Here is a 22,735-nt window from a genome sequence, read left to right on the forward strand (position 1 = left end):
ACGCAGGCTTCACCCATTGCACAGCCCCAAGCATGAGGGCTAAGGAATCCCTTAACCCAGGGGCAGGGTTTAGGCCTGTGGGTTTTATTAAGACTTAATACCTCGGACCCAGCTAGGGGGATACTGAGGTAGGACCTCTGCGCTGCTATGGACATGTGACTTGGGAGCAGTCAAAAGACGGTGAGGGTGGTGCGCCCACAGGGCCATGCCGTGCCTTGAGGAGACTGCTCCGGGACAGCACCCGATACACTTTTCCCACATCACAAGCATTTCCCGTTGCTCTATCACTGAGTCGGGGCTGCACACAGGGGAGCATCAGACTAGAATTCTGGCCATCGAAGGGCTATGGGAGGCACCCTATCGTGTAGGTCTGTTTAGGGAAGTGGTTCCCAAACTTGGGCCACCGCTTCTTCAGGAAAAGCCCCTGGCGAGCCAGGCCGGTTTGTTTACCTGCCACGTCCGCAGGTTCGGCCGATCGCAGCTCCCCCGGCCGCGGTTCGCCGCTCTCGGCCAATGGGAGCTGCAGGAAGCGGCACAGGCCGAGGGACATGCTGGCCGCCGCTTTCCGCAGCCCCCATTGGCCTGGAGTGGCGAACCGTGGCCACTGGAAGCTGCGATCGGCCAAACCTGTGGACGCGGCAGGTAAACAAACCAGCCTGGACCACCAGGGGCTTTCCCTGAACAAACAGTGCCCCTAGTTTGGGAACCACTGGTTTAGGGTGTGGTTTATTACAACCCAGCAGTAGCTCCCACAGCCTGGGCCTCGCTCATCCACTGGCTGTGTGGATGGCAAAGGCCTCCCATCAGGGCAGCCAGCGCTCACTAGCCCTGCTGTATCTGCAGCTGCAGAACATCCTGGGATAGCACCGGCCCTTTCATGGTAAAGCTAGAACATAGGTAAAATAGCTAGAACAAAGGTAAAACAGAGAAATGTGGGGCTGGCAGGGACCGCAGGAGGTCACCCCGTACATCCCCCTGTGCTGAGGCGGGGGAAATAACCCTAGACCATCCCTGACAGGGGTTTGTCTGACCTGCTGTTAAAAACCTCCAGTGGCGAGGATTCCACAACCTCCCTTGGGAGCCTAGTTCCAGAGCTTAACTGCCTTTAGAGAGAGAAAGTTTTTTCCTAATATCTGACCTAAACCTCCCTTGCTTCAGATTAAGCCCATTACTGCTTGTCCTTCCTTCAGTGGGCATGGAGAACAATTGATCCCCGTCCTTTCTAGAACAGCCCCTTAGCATATTTGAAGACTGTGATCAGGTCCCCCCTCAGTCTTCTTTTCTCCAGACTAAACATGCCCAGTTGTTTCAACCTTTCTCACAGGTCCGGTTTTTAAAACGTTTTCTCATTTTTGTTGCACCACAGCCCCTCACGCCCCTCAGGTGAGGGTGGAAATGCTGCGGAGGCCCCTCTGCATGGGGTGACTGTTGCCCGGAGTGAGGGGCTGAGTCCTGGTGGGGGTCTGTGCAGGGCAATCTTGGGGCAGTGGGTGCTCCAGAGAAGGAAGCCTGAGGAGATGTCAGCCTGTGGGGCATTTCCCTTTGCGTGTGACTAGAAATAGCCTTGTCACTCGTCTCCTTAGGTGGGAGATCCGTGGCTTGGGGAGGCTGGCAAATGGCTCTTGGAGTTGGGCTGAGACAGTCAGATGCATTTCACTGGGACACTGAGCTGGGTTTGAACCCAGACCTTCAAAGGGGAAATGCCAGTGCAGTCTCCTGAGCTCCCACGCCTCCCGCAGCTCAGACCCCCAGATTGTCCAGCCCCAATTCCCCCATACCCTGCACTTCCTGAACACCCCATTGCATCACCCAACTTCACCTCTCCCCCCCACCCCCCGCCAAGCTCCCCCCTCAGCTACCCAGCCCCAGGGTCACCTCCAACCCCAAAGGTCACCTGATCCCTCCCCCCTGTCCCAGGAGAGCTCCTCACCCTCTGCCTCCCTCGCCCAAGCCCCAGCCCTGTCCTTCGCTAAGGGAGATGGGGAGGTGGGTGCCCAGACTCCCCATCAGCGCTCCAGGAGCCGACACGGGTAGGAGTCCTACCACATCGCTCTTGGTGCTGTTCCTTTTGCTCTGCCACCAAGCAGAGAGAGACACATGAACTACAGCAGCCAGCCGAGGACTGAGCCGGGCCTGTTCCCAGTACGCACTGCTCGCCCGGGTCAGTGCCTGCCCTCCACCTGCTCCCAGCAGGCCCTGATCTTCAGCGCAGCAAGAGCCGTGGGCCGGGGCAGCCATCCCTCATCGGGAGAATCCCAGCCTCTGAACCGCTTGGTGTCGTTCACAGCTCTCTGCGGTGCCCCCCCACACAGCCATGCTGCAGCCTCGGGAGTGAGACAACGTGGCCTTAGACCTGCTCTGCAAGGCACTCAGCCCCTCCCAGGCGCAGTGCCTGTCAGTAAGAGAAATGCCCTAGGAGTCCACGCAGGCAGCCCCACCTCCTCTGCTCCCCTGGGGGATGTCTGCACTGCACCAGGCGGGAGCCCCTGGGTTGGCCTAGCCCGGAAATGAGGAGCAGCCCCACTGCAATGCCCTGCCCCAGTTACTGCGCTCACCTGTGTGTGCCACTGGGACTTCTGGGGCACATGTCCTGGTCCTTTGGGCTGCAGTGAGCAGAGCCACTCTCTGCGTCTTTCCCAGGGGATTGTGGGAGAACCTGCCTGTCCTGGCCCCCCTGTGGAATGGGGGGGCACCAATGGCACTCGAGGGATTTACCCTGGGTCCTCACTGCAAAGTGGGGAGGGGGTTCCCAGCCCCAGTGAAAGCAGCATGTGGGCTCCCACCCACCCCCAGCCAGACCAGCTAGCCCAGGTTGGAAGCATTTCTATACAAGTGAGAGGTGGTTGTGTGTGGGCGGAGGGGACTCAGGGGCAACACCCGGGCTAACTCCCTAGTGAAGACAGACCCTTCATGGCAGCGGCTCTGTTAACACCTCACGAGCTGCTGGCGGCTGAGCCAGGACAACACAGCCTGGATGCTTCACAACACATGCACCAGCGTCCGGGCCCTGCCTGAGGCCAAAGCCAGCCAGACCAGGGCTCGCCCAGAACCCCCGAGGCAGGAGCCCTTAGCTGCCAAGCTCCACCCCAAGCCAAAGCACCCCCAGGTCTCCCCCAGCTTGGCCCGCTCCCTAGGGAATAAAGAAGCCAGGTCGGCTCTTCACTGCAGGCTGGTGCCAGGCATGGAGCGGGTTCCGTGCCCAGGAGGAGGTGACGCTCTGAGTCCTCACTGGCTCTTACCACACATGTTCTTGCAGCCTGCCTTTCATGCACTTCCCAGCTCTCCCTGTCCCCGGGCTCAGCCCAGCCTGGCAGGCAGGCGAGCTGCTTCTCTCCAGCGCGTCCCCTAATTGCAGTACTTAGGTTTCATTTAGCCGAGGCGCCGGGCAGGCTGACAATAGCACTGCGGTGCAGAGGCACTCGTGGCATTTGCCTGTCAACAGTGAAATAGAGGGTCCCCTCCCGCTCTGCCCCGGGAGACACGTCCGTGCCCTCTGCTGCCTGTCTGTGCCGTGCTGCCGCTGCCTTGTTCCTTACCCTTTAAGCTGAATGAGCAGGTTTATCGTCCGAGGGCTGACAGCACCAGTGCCAGCTCTCGGGGACAGCTCTCAGTGGGCAGAGCCTTCACCGTGCAGCGGGAGATAACGTTCGAGGCAGCACTCGGCATGGCAGACAGCCCCCCGACCCCGCTGGCAGCTCTCGGCTCCCAGGCAGCGCCGGCTGCCTGCGTAAAACAACCCAGGTCTCCACTGATTGTCCCCGCCTGCTCCACAAGCTCAGCGCCAAACTAGTCAAAAGGCAGCCAGCTGCCAGGGGCCGAACTCAAGGGAGGGATTCGCTGGCAGAGACGCCGGCGCCAGGAATGCACAGAGCCCGGTGCGATCCAAGGTGGGCACATCCAGCTTGCAGGCCCCCGCTACCACAGCCTGAGAGCACCTCGCGGCCTTCACCCTCCCCACAACCTTGCAGCCCTGCTATCCCCATTGTGCAGATGGGGGAACGGAGGCACCAAGAGAGCAGGTGACTTGCCCCAGGAAACAAAGGAAGTTCTGTTGCAGAGAGCAAGGATTTGCACCCAGGTCTCCCAAATCCCTAACACCCTAACCACTAACCTATCCTCCCTCTCCCACTGACCTCCCAGGACACCGGCTACCTATGCCCCGTGCTCTGCCCCTGCTCCAAGACCAGCCTTTCAGTCCCCTGCTCCGAATGGTGTGGGGTGGGAGTCCTCAGGGGAGCCCACTCCCCAGAGCTGACAGGCCCCATATCCCTCGAGCCAGGCAGTTGCTCCCAGATGCCAGTGGTGACCAGGGAGTGCCCCAGGCAGCAGGGGTTGCCCATTTTGATACCCAGGCTGATCCCCTGAACAGAGCTAGGTGGGCAGGGCAGAGGGGAGCACAAAGATGGTCTAGGTTCTGTAACGCGGTCTCACCTATCTATCTATCCACACAAACACCCATCCACCTGTCCATCTATCCCCAGAAACATCTAGCTAGTTATCCATCCCAATACACCCCCACTCCATCTATCCATCTCAATACACCCCCTCCCCATCTATCCATCCCAATACACCCCACTCCCCATCTATCCATCCCAATACACACACTGCTCCCCATCTATTTATCTATCTACACCCCACCTACTTGTCTATCCCAATACACACCTCTCCCCATCCATCCATCTATATATTTTGGCACAGTGTTCAGACCACCCCGCACCCTGGGAGTTCTCCCTCCCCCTATTCAGTGCTGGGCTGGGAGGTCGCCCATCACAGCACCTGCGTTCCCCTCCCGGAACGCACAGAGAGACACGGAATGTTGTATTCCGCAGGAACAAAACCTTTTAGCTTTTGGATCAGCTCCCCCTCTGGTGGGATTCCCCCGCCCCTCCTCCGAAATGTCAGACCTCAGGACTTGAAGCCAATGAGCAATATTTAGTGAGCCAAGGAAATGGATCACTTAGCACGGTGACGCTGCTGGGCAACGAGGGATCAGGCTGGGCTCTGCACATTCCGCCACAGAGGTTTATAAAGTATTTAAATCTGTCAATGAAGCCCCTAGAAGAACAATGATCATATCAATTTGCAGAAGCCAAGCTGTGCAGCAGAGCATGAGAGATTTACTGCACCAAGGAATGGTACCAGAGCAAGCAAACAGTGTATAAAAGACCAGGCGACTGTGGGTCTTAAAGGAACCCCAGCCTAAGCAGACAGTGGCTTAGCCTGTACAGTGCAGCGTCCCAGTGCCCAGCGGAAGGAGCTGACGGACTCTCTCCCCAGAAACAGCCGGTTTGAGAAGCTGGTGGCAACAGGATTGGGATTAGCCCAAGTAAATTACAAGCACTTTCCGCATTCCATCCCCCCTCCTGCACACACACACACAGAGCCCTGCTGCATGTGTATACACACCCACTGCACACCCATGCTTCTCTGCCTGCGCATGCACGTGTGCACACACACACACACACACACACACACACACACACACACACACAGCTCTGCTGTACACCCACAACCCTACTGGCATTTACGCCTGCATTTAGTAAGCTCACGCAAGATCCAGCTGGCATTATTGATACACCAAGTTCCTTGCCAACAGGGGCTGCTCACTGGTGCTGGGACTGGGCCCACTAACCCACCTGGCGCAGGACTGTCCCGACCCCCTAAGCTCAGGGCAGCTTCACACGGCCACCACATTCTGCAGAATTTGGATCAACCCAGTAGAGACATTTCCCCCCTAACCTCCAAGGCCCCAGGGCGTCCTGAGTGGAGAGAGGTTCTGGTTTAAGAGGCAGGGTGAGCTAAGGGGCCAGGAGTCAGGAGACATGGTTCTGCCAGTGACCTCAAACAAGTCTCTGTGCCTCAGTTTCCCCTCTCAGCCTCTCTGTGTCTTATCAGAGCTCTTTGGAGCACAAACTGTCTCGCTCTGGGTCTGCGCGGTGCCCAGCACGAGGTTCTGATCTTGTTTGACGCCTCCAGACACGGCTGTGATACAAGTTCTGTTAATAAATGCTGTCTCGGGGATGCACAGCGCAAGCAACGGGAGCTTTGGGTTGCTGCAGACGGGAACTGATCTGTGTTTCGGGGCCCTGCAATCCTTCTTTCTAAGCCTGGGAGGGCCTGTGGTAGCAGCCATTAAAACGGTGCCCTTAGTCCCTATTTTAAATCTTTCTTAGAGAGGTTTTAAATGTTATTTGTTGCGATTTTCCTCTGATGCCGTGTTGCCAATTTTCTCACTAACGGAGGCTTTCTTAAAGCCCCAGCTCCTGGAGTCCTGGGGACAGAGGCGAATCTCAGCTTGGATTTAAAAAAAAAAAATTAGTCCTTAGTCTTTGTAATTGTGGAGAAAAGCTGGAAACGTGGCCCGGATGTGACCTCACGGCTCCAAAGCCAGCTGGTCACACAAACAAGCCCCCAGACGTAGTCCTAGCTCCACACTCAAACTTTTGAAGCCTATCTCATGATTTTTGGGGGGCTGACTCATGACTTGGAGCCATCTGGGGTAGACAAAGCTCCTGATCTCATCAGAAACCATTGTGAGCAGAGTGGGGTGATTTCCCACTGGACCCCAGTGCCGAGGGAAGAGGTGGATTCTCCATCTCTTAAGGTCTCCGCAGGAAGGCTGGCTGCTGTTCTGGAAGAGATGCACTGGGTAGAGGCAAGTGACTGGGCTAACCGCAGAGGTAAGGCCAGGGTCTAACGGCCCCTTCTGCCCTATGATGGGACCTCGCAGGCTGCTCTTACGGGTGCAGGGACAGGACAAATAACCCCACACAGCTGCTAAGTCTCTGGGTAGCGCCCTCCAGCTGCTGCACCCATCCCGCATGGCGCTCCTGAGGGGTTAGACTGGGACAACCTGAACCACCGCCTCCAGGCGTCTCTGCAGAGGTGGAGCTGGGCACTGGGGAGCCAGCCAGGACCTTGGCTATGCATCCGCACAGGCTGGTAGGCAAGCGTCTGTGGCTCCTTCTCCCCAACGCAAAGGTAGCCACTAGTCCGCCCCCCACACAGCTGGGTGGAGACTTGACTGCACAAGTATGTTCACACACACACATGCACACACCCACACAGGTGCACACATGCACACATGCAGGCACGCACACACATGCACACCCGCACATACATGCATACGCACCCACCCACACAGGTGCACACGTGCACACATGCATGCACACCCATGCACACACCCCCACACAGGTGCGCACATGCATACACACACACCCATGCACACCCCCCCACACATGGACGCACGCACATGCACACATACGCACACACACGCATGCACCCACCCACGAGGGTGACCAGATGTCCCGATTTTATAAGGACAGTCCCGATTTTGGGGTCTTTTTCTTATATAGGCTCCTATTACACCCCCCCCCCCCACCCCTTGTCCCGATTTTTCAGACTTGCCATCTGGTCACCCTACCACCCACACAGGCACACACGCACACACACTGGCCAGTGCAGCAGATCCGATGTGGAGGGGAAAGTAATCTGCACCTGATACAGGGTGACTGCCCCGGGAGCAAGAGGGGAACCAATGACCACATTACGACTCCACGCTGCCCCTTGCTCCGAGCTTGTGCTCAGCTACTTTATTTTCCTTCTGCCTCTTCCCCCATCCCCCCGTAAAGGTCTGTCAGGCAGGGCTGGAGGGCAGGTTTGTGGGTGCAGTGCAGAACTCTCATCCTGGAGTACACCGCACTAGCCCCAGGGGCTGCCGGCACGCATGGGAACCCTGTTGTGCTGGGTGCTGTGCAACCAGAGCCAGACAGAACCTGCCAGCAGTGCGGGCTCCGCGGAGCTAACGGGAGCAGATGTGTCAAGGTCGGGACGCTCGGTGGAGCCGACTCCCAGACACGCAGGGACAAGATTTTTCTCCCGCTGTCGGTTTTTGCGACTAATCGCATGTTAACTTTGCAGCTCCAATGAGACGCTTGCCAAACACACTTCCTGCCTCGGAAACTGTTACTAGTCACGTCTATCAGTTCAGCGCTGACACTGCTGTTCGCGCCTAGATCTATTATCGATTGCAACGTGTGAAAACGGCTCTTTGGAAGAGTCAATCCTGTCGGGTGGACGGCCTCGGCTCTCACCTGTAAGATCTGGGGTCTGAGCAATGATATCACAGGAGCCAGTAATCTGTGTCCTAATGAGCCAGCGTGGGGGCAGCAGATATGTAGGAAACGGCTGCTAGTTCAGAACACAAAGGAGGATTTGACTGGTAAGAAAGTGGCTGTTTTGCTCTCACCAATATCAATAAAAAATCTCATTTTCTTTCCTTCCTTCCTTGGCAGGTTTGCGCCTTTTCAAACACCCTCGCGGCTGCTCCTTGCTTGGCGTTGCCCAAGCCGGAGAAAGACCAGCTGAGTTTCTAGAAATACAGATGAAGGAGCTGGAGCGAAAGCTGCCCTTTGAGAATAATGGGCTGACCTCCCATAACAGAACCTTTCTATTAGAGGTTGCAGCGTCCTTGGGGTGCATCTGGTTTTCAGGGGTTGCAGCGTCCATGGAGGGCGTCTCGTTTTCAGGGGTTATTCATTTCATTTTGGGGGGTATTTTTTAGCAAATTTTGAGTTTTATGCAGCTGTCCAAAAATGGCGGGGGGGGGGGGGGGGGAGAGTTTTCCTTTGTACGTGCTGCACTGAGTATCTCTTGGTAATGTTCCCTGGTGCATGTTAACGTAGGACTGTTTCAAACGGTGCTGGGTTAAAGTGCACTAGGCAACCTTTAGAGCACACCAGCAGGGTCTGAGCAGACCTGTTAACATGCAGCAAGTTAGTGTGCTTCAGGAATCGCCCCTGCAGAGTGCATCACCCGCCGCCTGTAACTACAAATAGCCATTTCCGGTGTTCATTGGATAAACACCAAGTACTTTTTGTTTGTTTGTTTGTTTGGGGGTGTTTTATTGGCTAATGCCTACAGTCGGAAGTCCCACCCCCACGCTGGGACCTGGGGAGAGCGCAGCTGTTGCCGTGTCCCCTTCGGGTGGCAGAGTGGGAGTGCGGGGCAGTGAAGGGAGGGCAGCTTTGCAAGTGTTTCCCTGGCCCAGCTACAGCCGATGCACCTCGGTCCTGATTGAAAATAAGCTGCTGCTGCTCCAGCCAAGGACCCACCAGTCTGCCCTGTAGCTTTGTCAGCACCTGTCAGTCATCACCCTCCGATCTCCCAGTCCTGAGCTCCCCCCAGACAGCTCTGCTGGTGCCCCTCACTCCTGACCCACACCCCCCTGCTAGCCCAACCCTGGGTTCACGTACACAGCTGTATCAGTGCCCCTCAATCCTGACTCACAGCCTTTTGCTATCCTAGCGCCGGGCTCCTCCCACACAGCTATACCGGTGCCCCTCAATCCTGACTCACAGCCCCCTGGTATCCCAGCCCTGGGCTCCCCACACACACAGCTCTGCTCATCCTCCACCAGCCCCGCTGTCCCATTCTGCCAGTCCTAGGTCAAAAAGTAGTATGATGCGTCTGGGCTGTGGACTGACCAATAGCAACTGCGATGGGACCCGCCCAGCTCACTGTGATTGGAACCCAGAGACAGACTCCAACACTCCATCCACACTAACCCCCTCCCCCCACAGCGAGCAGCCCCACCTTCGGCCAGGGACACTGGAACAATTTGTATGGTGGGGGTGCTGAGAGCCATTGACCCTAACTGTAAGCCCTGGAGATAATGGAAACCACTTCAAACCAAGGGATGCGGCAGCACCTCCAGAACCTTAGTTCCAGCACCTCTGCCTTCTGCAACAAGGTCCCCTGCCAGGGACAGGCAAGCCGCACATGGTTCATGCTGCACACTGCGCTGGGTGGCTCACAGGGTAGCCAGAGGCCTCGCCCTGCCGGGGGAGCAGGAGCAGGGCGGGGATGAGAGAGACGGAGTGGGGATGGAAGACATTTCCCAGGGGCCGATGCGGGTGCAAGCTCAGAGCAGAGGCAGCGGTGCTGCGTTCACGTACCTGGTCTGGCGCAGGGGGATGGGTAACGAGACACACAGGAAGGGGTCAAAGGTGTTGCTCTGCTTCAGACAGTGTGGGCAGGTCAAGGAGGACCTAAAAATGAAACAAGAAACCACAGTCAAATTAAACATGGGTGGCTCTGACCCAGGGTGCACCCCACCCAGGGCGAAAAGCAACCAGGGGCAGCATCCCTCTGCCTGGGTGAGGGCCCCGCTCTGATCCTGTGATTCACCTTCCAGTGCAGGATTGTCACGGTGCACACTGTGTTCTCCAGCCCAGTCTGCACTGAAACCATCAAGGCAATCAGGCTTCCACCCCTTCCACGGCCGTAGATCTGACCATGAGGAAGTTTCTCCTGATAACCAGCCCACCCCCGACTTTGGTCACTTTTATCCCCTGGTTTGTAATAGCTCTCTCCCCTCCTGCTCCCATTAGCAACCACACTAGGCCCCAGCCACGCTGAGGCCTGGACACAGAGCCCTCCCACACAACGGGCTGGTTTCCTTTAACCTCTGCTGCTTTTCTATCCCTCTCTTCCCAAATCCTGGCGCTGTCTCCCTGCCTGAGACCGGAGAGGAGGCCGCAAAGGCCTAGCTGGCTTGAGATGGCCACAGTTACAAACAAATCCGAGGCGCTGGGCTTTCTGTCATGCCTCTTGCAGCCTGACTCAGATCCCGTGCCAGATTGTCTCCCTGCGGGCCACTAGCTACACCAGCGGGATGCCAGACCGGTCACGCCCTCCCAGGGGGCTCAGGAGACTCTAGATGGCAGAGTATTAGGCCACGGGGCTGAAGCAAAGCTACCCAAGGCAGAGTCCTTCCCATGGCGGGGTTCATGGCTCCTCCCCTGAAAGGAACCGTACAGCATTAGAGGGCCAGCAGCGTTCGCTCAGCTGCTGGGTTGGGAATAGCATGAGCAGCGTTAGACATCAGCTAGAGTGAGTATCACGTGGGAGCCTGCAGAGCTCATGCGGGCCAATTAGCTCAGGTGAACAGAGCCTCCAGAGGAAGCCTCCAGGCCCACAATACAACAATGGGGACAGAGGGAGATCCAGCTCCTTTCACTTCTCTCCCGGACAGGGAGGAGTCAGATCATTTCTCAACGGGTCAGTGCAGCCCCGGAACGCCACACTCCACACTGAGAAACAACAGCGGCAACATCTGGCCGCCAGTGCCAGGGGTCATCACCGGCTCCCTGACATGTTGCTCTAAGGGACTCCAGGAAATCCCAGCCAATAACATCAAACCATCGCTGGCTTTCCTTCCATGGTCCACGTATGTGAGCTTGCGTGACAGAGCCCTGCCCTGTCTCGTGTGAGCAGCCAGTGGGCTGTAGCTTCCCTATGCAGCTTTGCTAGAACACCCCAAGGACGACTTCAGCACCCCTGCAGCTCCTGTCCTGCGCTCCCCAAATGCAGCTGTGCTGGGCCCCCTCAGTCTGGGCTACAGCCCTCTGCTATTCCAGTCCTGAGACAGTCACATGCTCTTCTGATGCTCCTCACTCCTGACCCGCAGCCCACTGCTATCCCAACCTTACATTCCTCAACACAGCTACCATTTTTACGAATGTTAGTTACAAATCAGATGACGGTCAAGCCCCAGGGATTCTGGGAAGCTCGGGCTGCAGAATTCGCAACAGGATCCTCCCCAACCTCCCCAGATTCCAGAATCTTAAATTTTCATACTTAAAAAAATCTTTCTAATCCTCATGGTTGAGAAAAATACTTCAAAATGTAACCAGTGCGGCACTGTGCTCCTGAGTCTGCAGAGAGCCTGACACCATAGACTCAAGCGGTAAAAACTGCCCATTCATCCCAAATGACCGTTAACTCTGAAACCTAATGGCACACCACTCGTGTTAGCTATTCACTGCTGATCATTTTAGCCAAAGTACCACCTGATGTGTTTAATCTACAATCCCAAACTGCCTCCCATGCCTCCCCAAGAGACTCAGGTGCCCCCCTACCCAGCTGCCCTCCCTTCCCCTCTGTGCGGCCTATCCAACACCCGAGAGACGTTTTAATGAGTGGCCTGCTGGAGCACATGCCACTCAGGAGCTGGTGGGGGCCGTGGCTATCCTGTCTGAGAGGCAGGGCTCAGCCTTCGCCTCTGCGGAGGTGGCATCCTGAGCTCAAGGGGAGGAGCCCATGGGACTGAGAAGTGATGGGGCCATGTAGAAATGCAGAATGTAGGGCCCCGAGCTCACAAGGAGGCCCAGAAAAGCAACAAACTCCCTGTATGCCCACAGAGTGCCCTGGAGATGGAATGGCAACACTGGGTGTGGGTGAATGTGTGCGTATGGTGTGTGAGATGGCCTAAGCATTCAGGTGTTGTGCAGGGAGGGACAGGGGTGTGTGTGCATGTACCTGTGTGCATACAGTACGCCTGAGGCTGTATGGCAGTGGGTTTACACTGGAGGTAGAGTGGCTCTGCATGTTTACGAGGCTCAGCCTAAGCCTACATTTACCTGCCTGGTAAATCTGCAGTCCAGCCGGCTTCCCCATCTGCTTCTTTGGCAGCCGGCTGCAGAGAATTTCAGCCAGACGGTTCCCACCCCCCTTTTCTGGAATCGCTGCAGTGAAACCCGCCCAGCAGTGCTTTGCTTTTCCGTTTGATCGCCACCGACGACGGAGCGTTCCACACGAAGGGCAGTGATCCGAGGCTGAGTGATCTCCCCTCGCTGCGACTGCTTCTCTCCTCTGCGCCCGGGTGTCTTCGGCTCCCGGTGTGAAGGCGCTCGCTGCTGATCACTGCTTGGATTCGCTGTTTCCAGCCAGCCTGCTTCGGGCCCTTTACCACGTTCCTCTTGTTGTTTTGGGGGGGAGCTGGAGAGGGGATCAGTGAGAGCTCTGCCTCAAGGGACAGAAATGCTGCAGGCCCGGAGCATGCTGTCTGTCCCTGTACCTCTTTGCAGAGGCACTTCACTGTTGTGCAGCATTACAGGAGCCCCGGCTCCCGCATTCCCCCAAGCTCCGCTCTCCAGTTCAGCCATCACAGGGGCTCCCCTCAGTGTCTTCTGCACTTAGCTGCTCCATTCATCTCTCGTTAGCAAACCACCTGTGGAGTGGCACCAGCTGGCTGCTCTGCTCCATCAGGTGATGCTCGCTGGTTATTTACCTGGAGCCAAAGCTGGGCCAGGCACCAGCTGGCTCCCTCCACAGCTGCGAACAGCAGAGAGGCTCTGCCACCCGTCTGCATCCAATCCATGGAACGCGTCGTGGAAACATCAGAGCGATCCCACCAGCTCAGGCCAACGACTTATCTCCGCCAGCTGCTCATTAACGCCACACAGGCTCTCCGGATTTACATGTCTCTGATCTTGTAAGCAGTGTATCACTGCCACAAAGCTTGGAGATCTCTGTACAGGCCGGCGCTGCAGGGCTGGAGCTGGGAAACGGGCCACACACTGCAGACAGGCTTGATACAGTTATTCTGGCCATCGGCAAGGCGTGGTTCCTGGTGCCAGGCAGGACTGTGCCAGAAAGGCGCAGGGCATAGTTGGGGCGGGGCGGAGAGGCTCGGTGTGGGATGGCCTGGGATGGCTGAGCTTGGTGTGTTGCTTCTCGCACAAGACATTTTGCAGGAGACCTGTGGGAACTTCACATCTCCAGGTCTTCAAGCTTCCAGAGCTTTGTTTTTCTCCATTTTTTATTTATTTAATCTGGCTTCAACCTCAGCCTTTCCCAAGGTTAAAACGCAGCCTCGCATCGAAGAGACGTCTCTCTCCGAAGTGCCACAGCTGAATAGATCTGCATGCGCTATGGTATGTGTGTGGGGACGGGGTTAAGCCATACGGAGGAGAGAACAGGTCAAGACCTGACCATCACATGCCACTTGCGGACCTTCCTTGTATCCAGATGATCTCTGTGCACCGAGAGCCAGTTCATTGCACAGGGACCAGCCGGAGGTAGCTATGCGCAGATGTTCAATCCAAAAACCAAGGCAGATACGATTTCCCCCTAATACTCAGTGGCGCATTTCCAGACAGGGAACGTGCAGGGAACGCTGGCTTCTGCATGGACTGCAGCCTTCATGCATTACCCTGCAGTGCACACACCTGCCGAGGACCTGAGACCCACGCTGGACATGCCCAAAAATGTCTGATGGGGAAGGCCCTGCCAATTTGCTAACTCTGCCACGCTGCCATTTGGACGCGGCTGCATCACAGTGCCATGTGACCATCTGTCCGAACAAATGCTCTCCCCAGCGCAGTGTGTACCAGGGAGCGTATGGTGGTTTGCCAGGACACATCTGGATCCTCACGCCAGAGAGGGACAGAGCTCTGTGCTCATCTAACCCAGACTCTTGGCCCCCTACTCTGTCTACTCCAGCGTGTCTCCCAGACTAATTAAATGCCCCAAGCAAAAAGGCTGCATGGCTCAGCGGGAGAGAGAGAGAAGTGGTGCAGTATGGGGCAGGAAGATGCCAGGAAGGTAAAAAGGGAAGGTCTACACAGCAGGGGTCCGTCCAGGTTTAGTATGTGTTGCTGAGCATTGGGAACAAAGAAACCAGGTGAGCAAACGACCCGTTCCCCAGAAATGCGACCGCGGGGAAGGATGAGTGGTGTACATGAGAAGGGCCCCGTGAGGAACGTGTACATTAGAGACACGCTCCAAGTGACACCCGTAAACGACAGCGAGGGTGCACCGGCTCCGAAGGGCCGCTCATGTAACGCGCAGCCCTGGGCAAAGGACGGAGAGGCCGACCCAAGAAGACCCGTTAGCATGTGGGGCGATGGTGTTGAACAGAGCACGTCAGGGGCAGCAGGCCCATCTGCCGGGACTGACGCAAGGAAGAAGCAGCAGCAATGAGGCTGCTTCCCCGCAGTCAGAGATCTCCCTGCCGAATGACCCCTGGCATTGCTCCGCAGTTCCCGAACCTGACCAAGTGCATGGACTGCCACTCTGCCCGTCTACCTGGCCCCGTCACTGAGCACCTCAGCCTTCCCTGTGCTCATCCCCACAGCCCCCCCGCGAGGCTGTGCCGTGCCATGCGCCCCAGCACACAGGTGGGAAACTGAGGCATAAAGAGGCTAAGTGACTACCCAAGGCTACCCAGGAAGCCTGTCACCCTGAGTCCCAGGCTTGTGTCCCAATCACTGGACCAGCCTCCTCAGGAGACAGGGCAGAGCTGTCCGGCCATGGAGGGGAACACACGCTGTCGCCTAGGAAGGGGTGTGCCACGGGAGCACCAGATAGCTTGTCACCCCTTTATTTTGTGGGAGGGAGGCACTCAGCAGTGCTCCTGCCGGGCAAGGGCCCAGTAGGCGGGGAGAACCTTGGCTTTCATCCCCTTACTCCTGGCTCTAGTCCCCCGCGTTGCCTTCAGTATCCCCCTCCAGCTGCACATTCACACCCTTCCACTGCCTGTATGTGGCCAGATCCCCCCTTGGTCATCTCTTAGCATGAGCAGGTAGTACCCCCCCCCCTCCCTTCAACTCCCTCTGCTGGCTCTGGTCCAAATGGATTGCTCCCTGTGGGAGTGAAAGGGTAAAAGGCAGCACATGCAGAACCAATGCCTGGAAATGCTTGATCACTCAACAACCTGCGGAACTCCCTGCCCCTGGGGGAAGTCAAGATCTCAGTAGGGTTTCAAACAGGAGCTGACACATGTACAGACAATGACAACATCCGTTTGCTCCAGGGCACGGGTTAACCGCTCTCTGATAGGGGACATTCAGAGGAAACATCCCCAGGGGGCAGATTACCCCACAACTACCCTCTACAGGGTTTGTTCCTCTGGGCAGCTGGTGCCAGCCTCTTTCAGAGACAAGATATTGGACTAGACAGTCTGAGCCAGCATAGCAATTCCTGTGTTCCTGTGAGCTGCTGTCTCCCCCCAGAGGTGGCTGCCTTGGGTCTTGGCTGAGGGATGTGAGGTGGGGGAAGCTTGCACTGCTACTCTACCTGGGCTATTATTATTATGATTATTTACTATTTGTGGTATCGGCACCCAAGAGCCCAGGTGGGAGGCTGGACCCCTTCGCACTAGGTGCTGGACACACAGAACAAATAAGCAGATGGTCCCTGCCCCACGGCTGACAATCTGTTTTCAGAGAGTCCATCCGGCATCTTTCTCACACACTGTAGAGTTGTTTTAAAAAAGAAAATGTGAAGGGGAGGTAAATGAATGCCGCTGCCCCTGGATATTTTAGTGCATCAGCTCTTCGGAGTACCTGAAAAGAAGGAACATCTCAGCCTTTCTTGCTAGGAACCAGGCAGGAAATCAGAGCAAGGACGACTGCTTCAATACCCCCAGCACAATTGAGAGCTACGGGGAGGGTGTCTTTGGTGACTAAAGCAAAGGCAGCTGCTTTCTGCTTCCCATTGAGCACACAGCGCGGGGCGCTTTGTCAGGAATCCAGCCGCTAACGACACACAGAACAAATCATCAAATAGCCTGGAAATGCAGCACAGGCACGGAGGCGGCCTGTGGGGCTGGCAGCTCGCTAGACCACCAGTGGGTCGGGGGGGCAGGGGGCCAATTAAAGAAGGTGGCGGAGTGGAGAAGCTAAAGGGGGCGCGGGCTGGAAGCGAGATCACCCGACAGACGTGCGCTGAACTGAGCTGAGGAGCAGGCAGCACACGAATGATTCTGCAGCACACTCTCCATCTTCAGCATCCACCCCAGAACCAGATTGTGCCTTGAGTCGAGTCGGTCACAGAGGGTGGACTGTGGCTTGCCTCTGCGTGGAGCCAGGAGGGTGTACGATACCTAACCACCTCTTGGGTCCCCAAACAGTGGCCAGCCCCTGCTTAACTCTAGCCTCCCTGCTAGCGGAACAGCCGAGGGCTAGAACACTGGACTGGGACTCAGGAGACCTGTGTCCTATTCCTGGCTCTGCCACTGGCCTGCTGGGTGACCTTGGGCACGTCACTGCCCCGCTCTGTGCCTCAGTTTCCCCATCTATAAAACAGGGTCAATGACACTGCTTTCCTTTGAGATCCATGGATGGAGAGTGCTATAGACTGTGTGTTACTATTAGTAGAAGCAGACAGTTACCAGTGATCATACAGGAGCTGCCATGCACTAGTCCATGCTGACAGGATAATGAATGCAACAAAACTAAAATCAAATCAGCCCAGCCATTGCTCTGGGGTCTGAAAAACCCTCACCCTAAGGCCCTGTGCAAACAACACTAGGTCCACGGACTAATTCCTCCCGTCTCTGCAGCAACTGAAGCGCTACAAGGGTGCAGCGGCAGCCTTTTAAGTGTAAATGAGCCATAAGGACACGCAGGCAGAGCCAGGAACAGAGCCTGGGGCTCATGCCGCCTGGACTAGCCCCCTGGCTGCTAAGTGCGTGGCTCTCCTGTTCGGAGTCCTCCCAGACGGGCCCAGGGGACGGCACCTGAGCTCCCGCTGTCTCCGTTTACACAGCCTGTCTGATGTGGTGCTTGCCGAGCCCAGGACCTGGCGTAGGAACAATCGGGCCGGCTACTCAGACGTGCAGATACGAAAGCAACGGGGGCTGCCCAGACCGGTAGACGCTGCTGCTAACCCTTCGCCCAAGAAGGGAAGAGCGTGACCCTGCGTGCTTCTGTGTGTGGCAAGAGAGCCAGCCCCAGACAGGTGGGCATTGTTGCCCAAGACTTTCCGGGGGGCTCCCATCCTGTACCAGCCAAGCCCCTCCCTCGTGCAGCTGGACTGAGCCGCCCAGGCCCTGTCAGGCTAAGAGACGAAACGATGGCCCAAGGTCTGTGGCACAGCTAAGGACTGAACCAGCTCTCCTGTGTCCCTGGCCCATGAGAGCAGCCGTGGCTCCCTGGTGCAGAGACAAGAGGGTAACCCCCATTCTGAGGCTCCCTTGCCTGCAGGCAATCAGCGTATGCCGCTCCCTGCATCGCAGCTCCACCGACCAGACCTGTCACAGGCTGGGGCCGCCCTGAAACAGGCTTCCCTGCCCCCCATGTCACCGCATTGAATCCTGGCCCAGCCTTCCCACGGTGGCGCTGATGGCTTTGTCAGGCCCCCACTTAATGAACTCCCGTCTCGCTTGTCTCCCAGGACCCCAGCTGCCCCTGGAGACAGCGGTGAAATTAGCGCCGGGCTGGTGATTGTTCACATCATTTGTTAAAAGATGGAATCGGGTCACAGAACAAAAGAGCCTGGCTCTGTAAGAGCGGCTGGTGCTGGGAGATCTGTGCACGGCTCCAGAGCAGACAGAGGAAGGAGTAACCCCTCGGCTGGGTCCCTTCCCAGAGGGCCATGCGATAAGCAGCAGGGCTGTAGCACACCGCTATGCTGGGCTGAGCTGGGAGGAACGGCAGCCAGCAAAGCCAGGCCCAGCACAGGCGCTCCATTCGCTCTGGGAACCGGGGTCCCTGGGTCCCTCTAGGGTGAGATGGGCCTGAGGCCCTACCCCCTGCTCCTCCTCTCCACCACAAAGGCCCCACCTGGGGGCACTGAGGAGAAGGGGACAGGCCCACAGATGGGGCGTGGCTCCCGCACATATCCCATTTTTGCAGTTTGAAAGCAGGTTGCCCTAGGTCCCTCCAAGGGAGCAGGTTAGGGTTGCCAGCTTTCTAATTGCACAAAACCAAACACTCTAGCCCCGCCCCTTCCCCGAGGCCTCGCCCCCTGCTCACTACATTCCCCCTCCCTCGGTGGCTCGCTGTCCCCCACCCTCACCTACTTTCACTGGGCTGGGGCTGGAGGGGGTGAGGGCTCCAGGGTGGGGCCAGAAATGAGGGGTACAGGGTACAGGAGGGGACTCCGGGGTGAGGAAGGTAGTTGGCGTGCAGGAGGGGGTGAGGGCTCCAGCTGGGTGCACGGGCTCTGGGGTGGGGCTGCAGATGAGGGGTTTGAGGTGCTGGAGGGGGCTCCTGGGTGGGGGGGGCGCTGAGGGATTTTGAATGTGGGAGGGGGCTGCGGGTTGAGGCAGGTGGTTGGAGTGTGGGAGGGGGTACGGACTCTGGGCTGGGGTGGGGCTGGGGATGAAGGGTTCAGGGTGCGGGACGGGGCTCTGGGCTGGGGCAGACGGTTGGGGTGCATGGGATTAGGGCTCAGGCTCTGGCTGGGGGTGCAGGCTCTGGGGTGGGGCTGGGGATGACGGTTTTGGGTGCAGGAAGGGGCTCCAGGTTTGGGGGGACTAAGGACTGGGTCAGAGGGTTGGGGCATGGGCTCACCTCTGGCAGCTCCCAGTCAGCGGCGCAGCAGGGGGGCTAAGGCAGGCTCCCTGCCTGTCCTGACTCCGCGCTGCACCCAGGAAGTGGCCAGCAGGTCCGGCTCCTAGGCAGGGTGCCAGGAGGCTCTGCACACTGCTCTCGCCTGCAGGCACCCTCCCCCCCCAGCTCCCATTGGCCGCGGTTCCTGGCCAATGGGAGTGCGGAGCCAGTGCTTGGGGCGGGGGCAGTGCGCGGAGCCCCGTCCCCACCCACCCCCCGCCTAGGAGCTGTACCCGCTGGACGCTTCCGGGGCTCAGTGCGGTGCCAGGACAGGCAGGGACCAGCCTGCCTTAGCGCCGCAGCACCACCAACCGCACTTTTAACAGCCCAGTCAGAGGTGCTAACCGGAGCCACTAGGTCCTTTTTGACCGGGTGTTCCAGTGGAAAACTGGACACCTGGTCACCCTAGAGCAGGGCTGGCAAAGGTGGGAACTGATCGCCTGACTCTGCCTGTGCTACGGTGGCCTTTCAAGTGTGAGGCCAAGGTGCAAAAGGAGGGACACACGCGCGCAAGGCTCGACCTCCAGTGGGGGAAAGGTTCTCCAGCCTGTCTCTGGCCTGGGCACCCTTGGGTCTGAAATGGGCAGGGGGCTTCACGTCAAGTGTGCACCCTGGGCCAGGGGTGGGGGATGGGCTGTGCCCTGTAAATGCCAGCAACAAGCCAGTGCTGATGGGGACCCCTGTGCATAGAGCAGCCACATCCCCCAGGCCTGCATGTGTGCGAGGGGGCGCACAGCACCTGCCAGGGGCTGGCCGGAAGAGCAGGAGTCCAGGGCCTGCCACAGAGGCTGGGTTTCCCTGTAAGGCTTGCCAGTAAAGCCAGTCAAGGGTAGTAAAGGGACTGGGCAAGGCTGCAGAATCTTGCTCCAGAAGGACCCTAGGGAGAGAGAGCTCAGACCTGGCTCCCCATTCCTTCTAGGGGCAGGGGTCCTGCTCACTACACACTCCGTTCCACGGGCAGCAGCACCGGTGACAAAGCAAGGTGCGGGGTTTGGGCGTACAGTGCTGGGGTGGAGAGGGACTCAGACTCCTGACTCCTCACAGGGAGCTGGAACGTTTTCTTTGTGGAGCGCTGGCCCGGGCCCTTGCTGGGAATGCTGGGTAACAAACTCACAGCTCTGGACAAAAGGGGGGGCTGAAGGGATGATGATGGGGGGCTCCAAAGATCAGGGAGTGGCGCTGTATGACTCCGCGTGGGCCGGGGCAAGTGCAGGAAGAGCAATAGCTCAAAAGGCAAAGCTGTTTGGGAACCATGGAGGGAGGTCGCTGAGCCCAATCGGGTGGGGGCCCGGGAAGCCGGATGCTGATGGCGGGTTGGGACAGCAGAGAATCAATGGGGGGAAAGGAGTGGGGCACGAGGTCTGCCAAGCTCCTCCCTGCACAGAGGGGGCTGATCCACTGCCCAGGGAAGCCAGCTAGCGTGCAGGGGGACAAGGCTCCAGCCCCACCCCATTTAGGGTAACCACCTGGCTGGTACATGACTGGCCTGGCCGGGTTTTTTATGGATTTGCCAGTTGCCAGAAAAATAATTTAATCTGCCGGGTTTTTTACGTAGGTCTAAAAATTTGCATGGTTCTAACACTACACTGGGATAGCGAATGGTAACCATTTCTGTGTCCAGCTAAAGATGCGGCCGTGGTCTCACTGCCATGGTTTAAGCGATAACCAATCAAAAATACAGCAGCTGTCTGCTCACCAACACGCAAGCGCCCTGCGCATGTGGGTGAGAGAGTTTGAATCACATGGGAGGGAGAAGACGTGTGATGTTATCGATTGTATCTATACATGTTCTCGCTCTAGAGCCTATACGTGGCTGTTGAAGGGGGAGGAGGGTTGCAGAGCTCCCTTTGGGTTGGGGTTGTGGTGGGCTTACCTTGGGGGGGGGGTTGCTGGTTTCTTTGCATTTCAAAGGTGGTAACCCTACCCCCGTTCCTAGGGAGCAGGCTCTGGGCCCAGGAGAGCAGAGGGACTGGGACCAGCTGGGCTCTGTACGGAGGGCAGCTGTTTCTGGCGCCCTCTCATGCACCCATAACCAGGCCCCAGCTGTCCTTGCAGGCAGGCAGGCCCCGCAGAGAGCCTGGACCCTGGTGTACCCCAGGGGAAGGGCAATGGGCAGAGCCAGGCCTGCCTGCATATGGAGCCAGGGAGCCCACAGGCCATGTGCTGCAAACCTGATGTTTAGGCCGCTGCCATCGTGCAGGATCGAGGACAGGCTGAGAGGTGTGTGATGCGTGGGAACGAGCACAAGGCGTTACCGAGACGCCCAGGCACAATCCTGATCAGCGCCAGGCCTCTGCCTGCGAGATAAACAGGGGAGGCAAGCAGGGTCCTCAGTGCAGGTCAGGGGCCGGCAGGCTGTACTCCAGCTGTCAGAGCGTCCCCCTACCCCTGCCCTTGTGTGATCCTGGTGACATCAGAGCTGCAGAGAAATCACCTCCCCATGCACACCCACAGCCCCACACCCAGACACACACACACACAGACCCCCAGACACACGCACAAATGCCCTGACACAGACCCCCAAACACACACAAACACTCAGACACAGACACCCGCAGACACACAAACACCCCCATACAAACACAGACACACACATACAGACACCATTACATGCACAGACGCAAACACCCACCACCCACAGAAAACAGACACCCTTACACAGACACAGAGACACCCAGACATACACACCCCCCATATGCACACAGACACAAACACCCATACAGAAACAGATGCGCGTGCACGCACACACACACACACACACACACATACACACAAACACCCTTCCATGCTGCGTCTGCTCCGGCTCCGGGGCATGCGGCCAGGGAGGCGCTTGGGACAGGTAAGGTTACCTGCACCCTGCAGGCCTGACTCCTGCCAGTTCCCTCTTATCAGCACGAATCATGGCCAAGCTTTCGCCCCTCCCCAGAGCGAGCTGCAGCGTCGCTCTTCGCAGGCTCAATGTGACCTTAGGAAAGCGAAAGGAACCGCAACCAGCCCCCTCCCCCGACACCAGCAAGCCCCTATGGAGACTAAACGCCCCGACCTGCAGATGGCCCAGCTCTGCTTTGCACGGGAACGCCAGTACTTGGACTCCTGGCTCTGCCTTGGCACCTCCAGCCTCTGCCCCCGAAGCAGGAGACACCGCTCCTTGCCCTGGTGGAGTAACTCCATCGCATCAGCCCAGATTTACACTGGGCTGGCCTGGAGCACGGCCCGGCTCAGTGTGCGCCGACATCAGCCACACGCGGCCATGATTAGAACCACCTCGATCAATGGCCGTATTGATTTCTGGCCGTCATTAGGGAGGCCCAATTATCTCCAAGTATCAAGGGGCAAGTGAGGAAAGCCTCAATCCATCACATTAACAGCTCCCACTCCCTACCCGCTGCTCACACACAGGCTGCTCGGGGCCTGGGGCCCAGCCACTCCCCCAGCCCAGCAGCATCCAAGTAACAGCCACCAAGGCCAGTGGAGCTCGTCACATCACATGGGGGCCAGAACGGGGCCCCTAGAATTTAGATGGGGCCCCAGATCTGAGCACCCTATGATGTGCCCGGCGTGGCACTGCCTGCTTGGAGCTACTTTTCCTCCCAAGTCCTGTAGTGTGACTTCCC

The 22,735-nt window shown here is 57.8% G+C and overlaps 1 protein-coding gene across 2 annotated transcripts in view; it reads right to left on the reverse strand.

Annotated features, from left to right (window-relative positions):
• The window catches only part of USP43 (ubiquitin specific peptidase 43), a 183,937-nt gene that overhangs the window by 60,938 nt on the left and 100,264 nt on the right, over positions 1-22,735 (reverse strand). For both annotated transcript variants that reach the window (XM_054047868.1, XM_054047867.1), the window contains exon 4: positions 9,957-10,049. In XM_054047868.1, coding sequence (XP_053903843.1) covers positions 9,957-10,049 — 93 coding nt within the window. The remainder of the gene's footprint in view (positions 1-9,956; positions 10,050-22,735) is intronic.

The sequence above is a fragment of the Malaclemys terrapin genome, chromosome 13, assembly GCF_027887155.1.
Source record: "Malaclemys terrapin pileata isolate rMalTer1 chromosome 13, rMalTer1.hap1, whole genome shotgun sequence".
NCBI lineage: Eukaryota > Metazoa > Chordata > Testudines > Emydidae > Malaclemys > Malaclemys terrapin.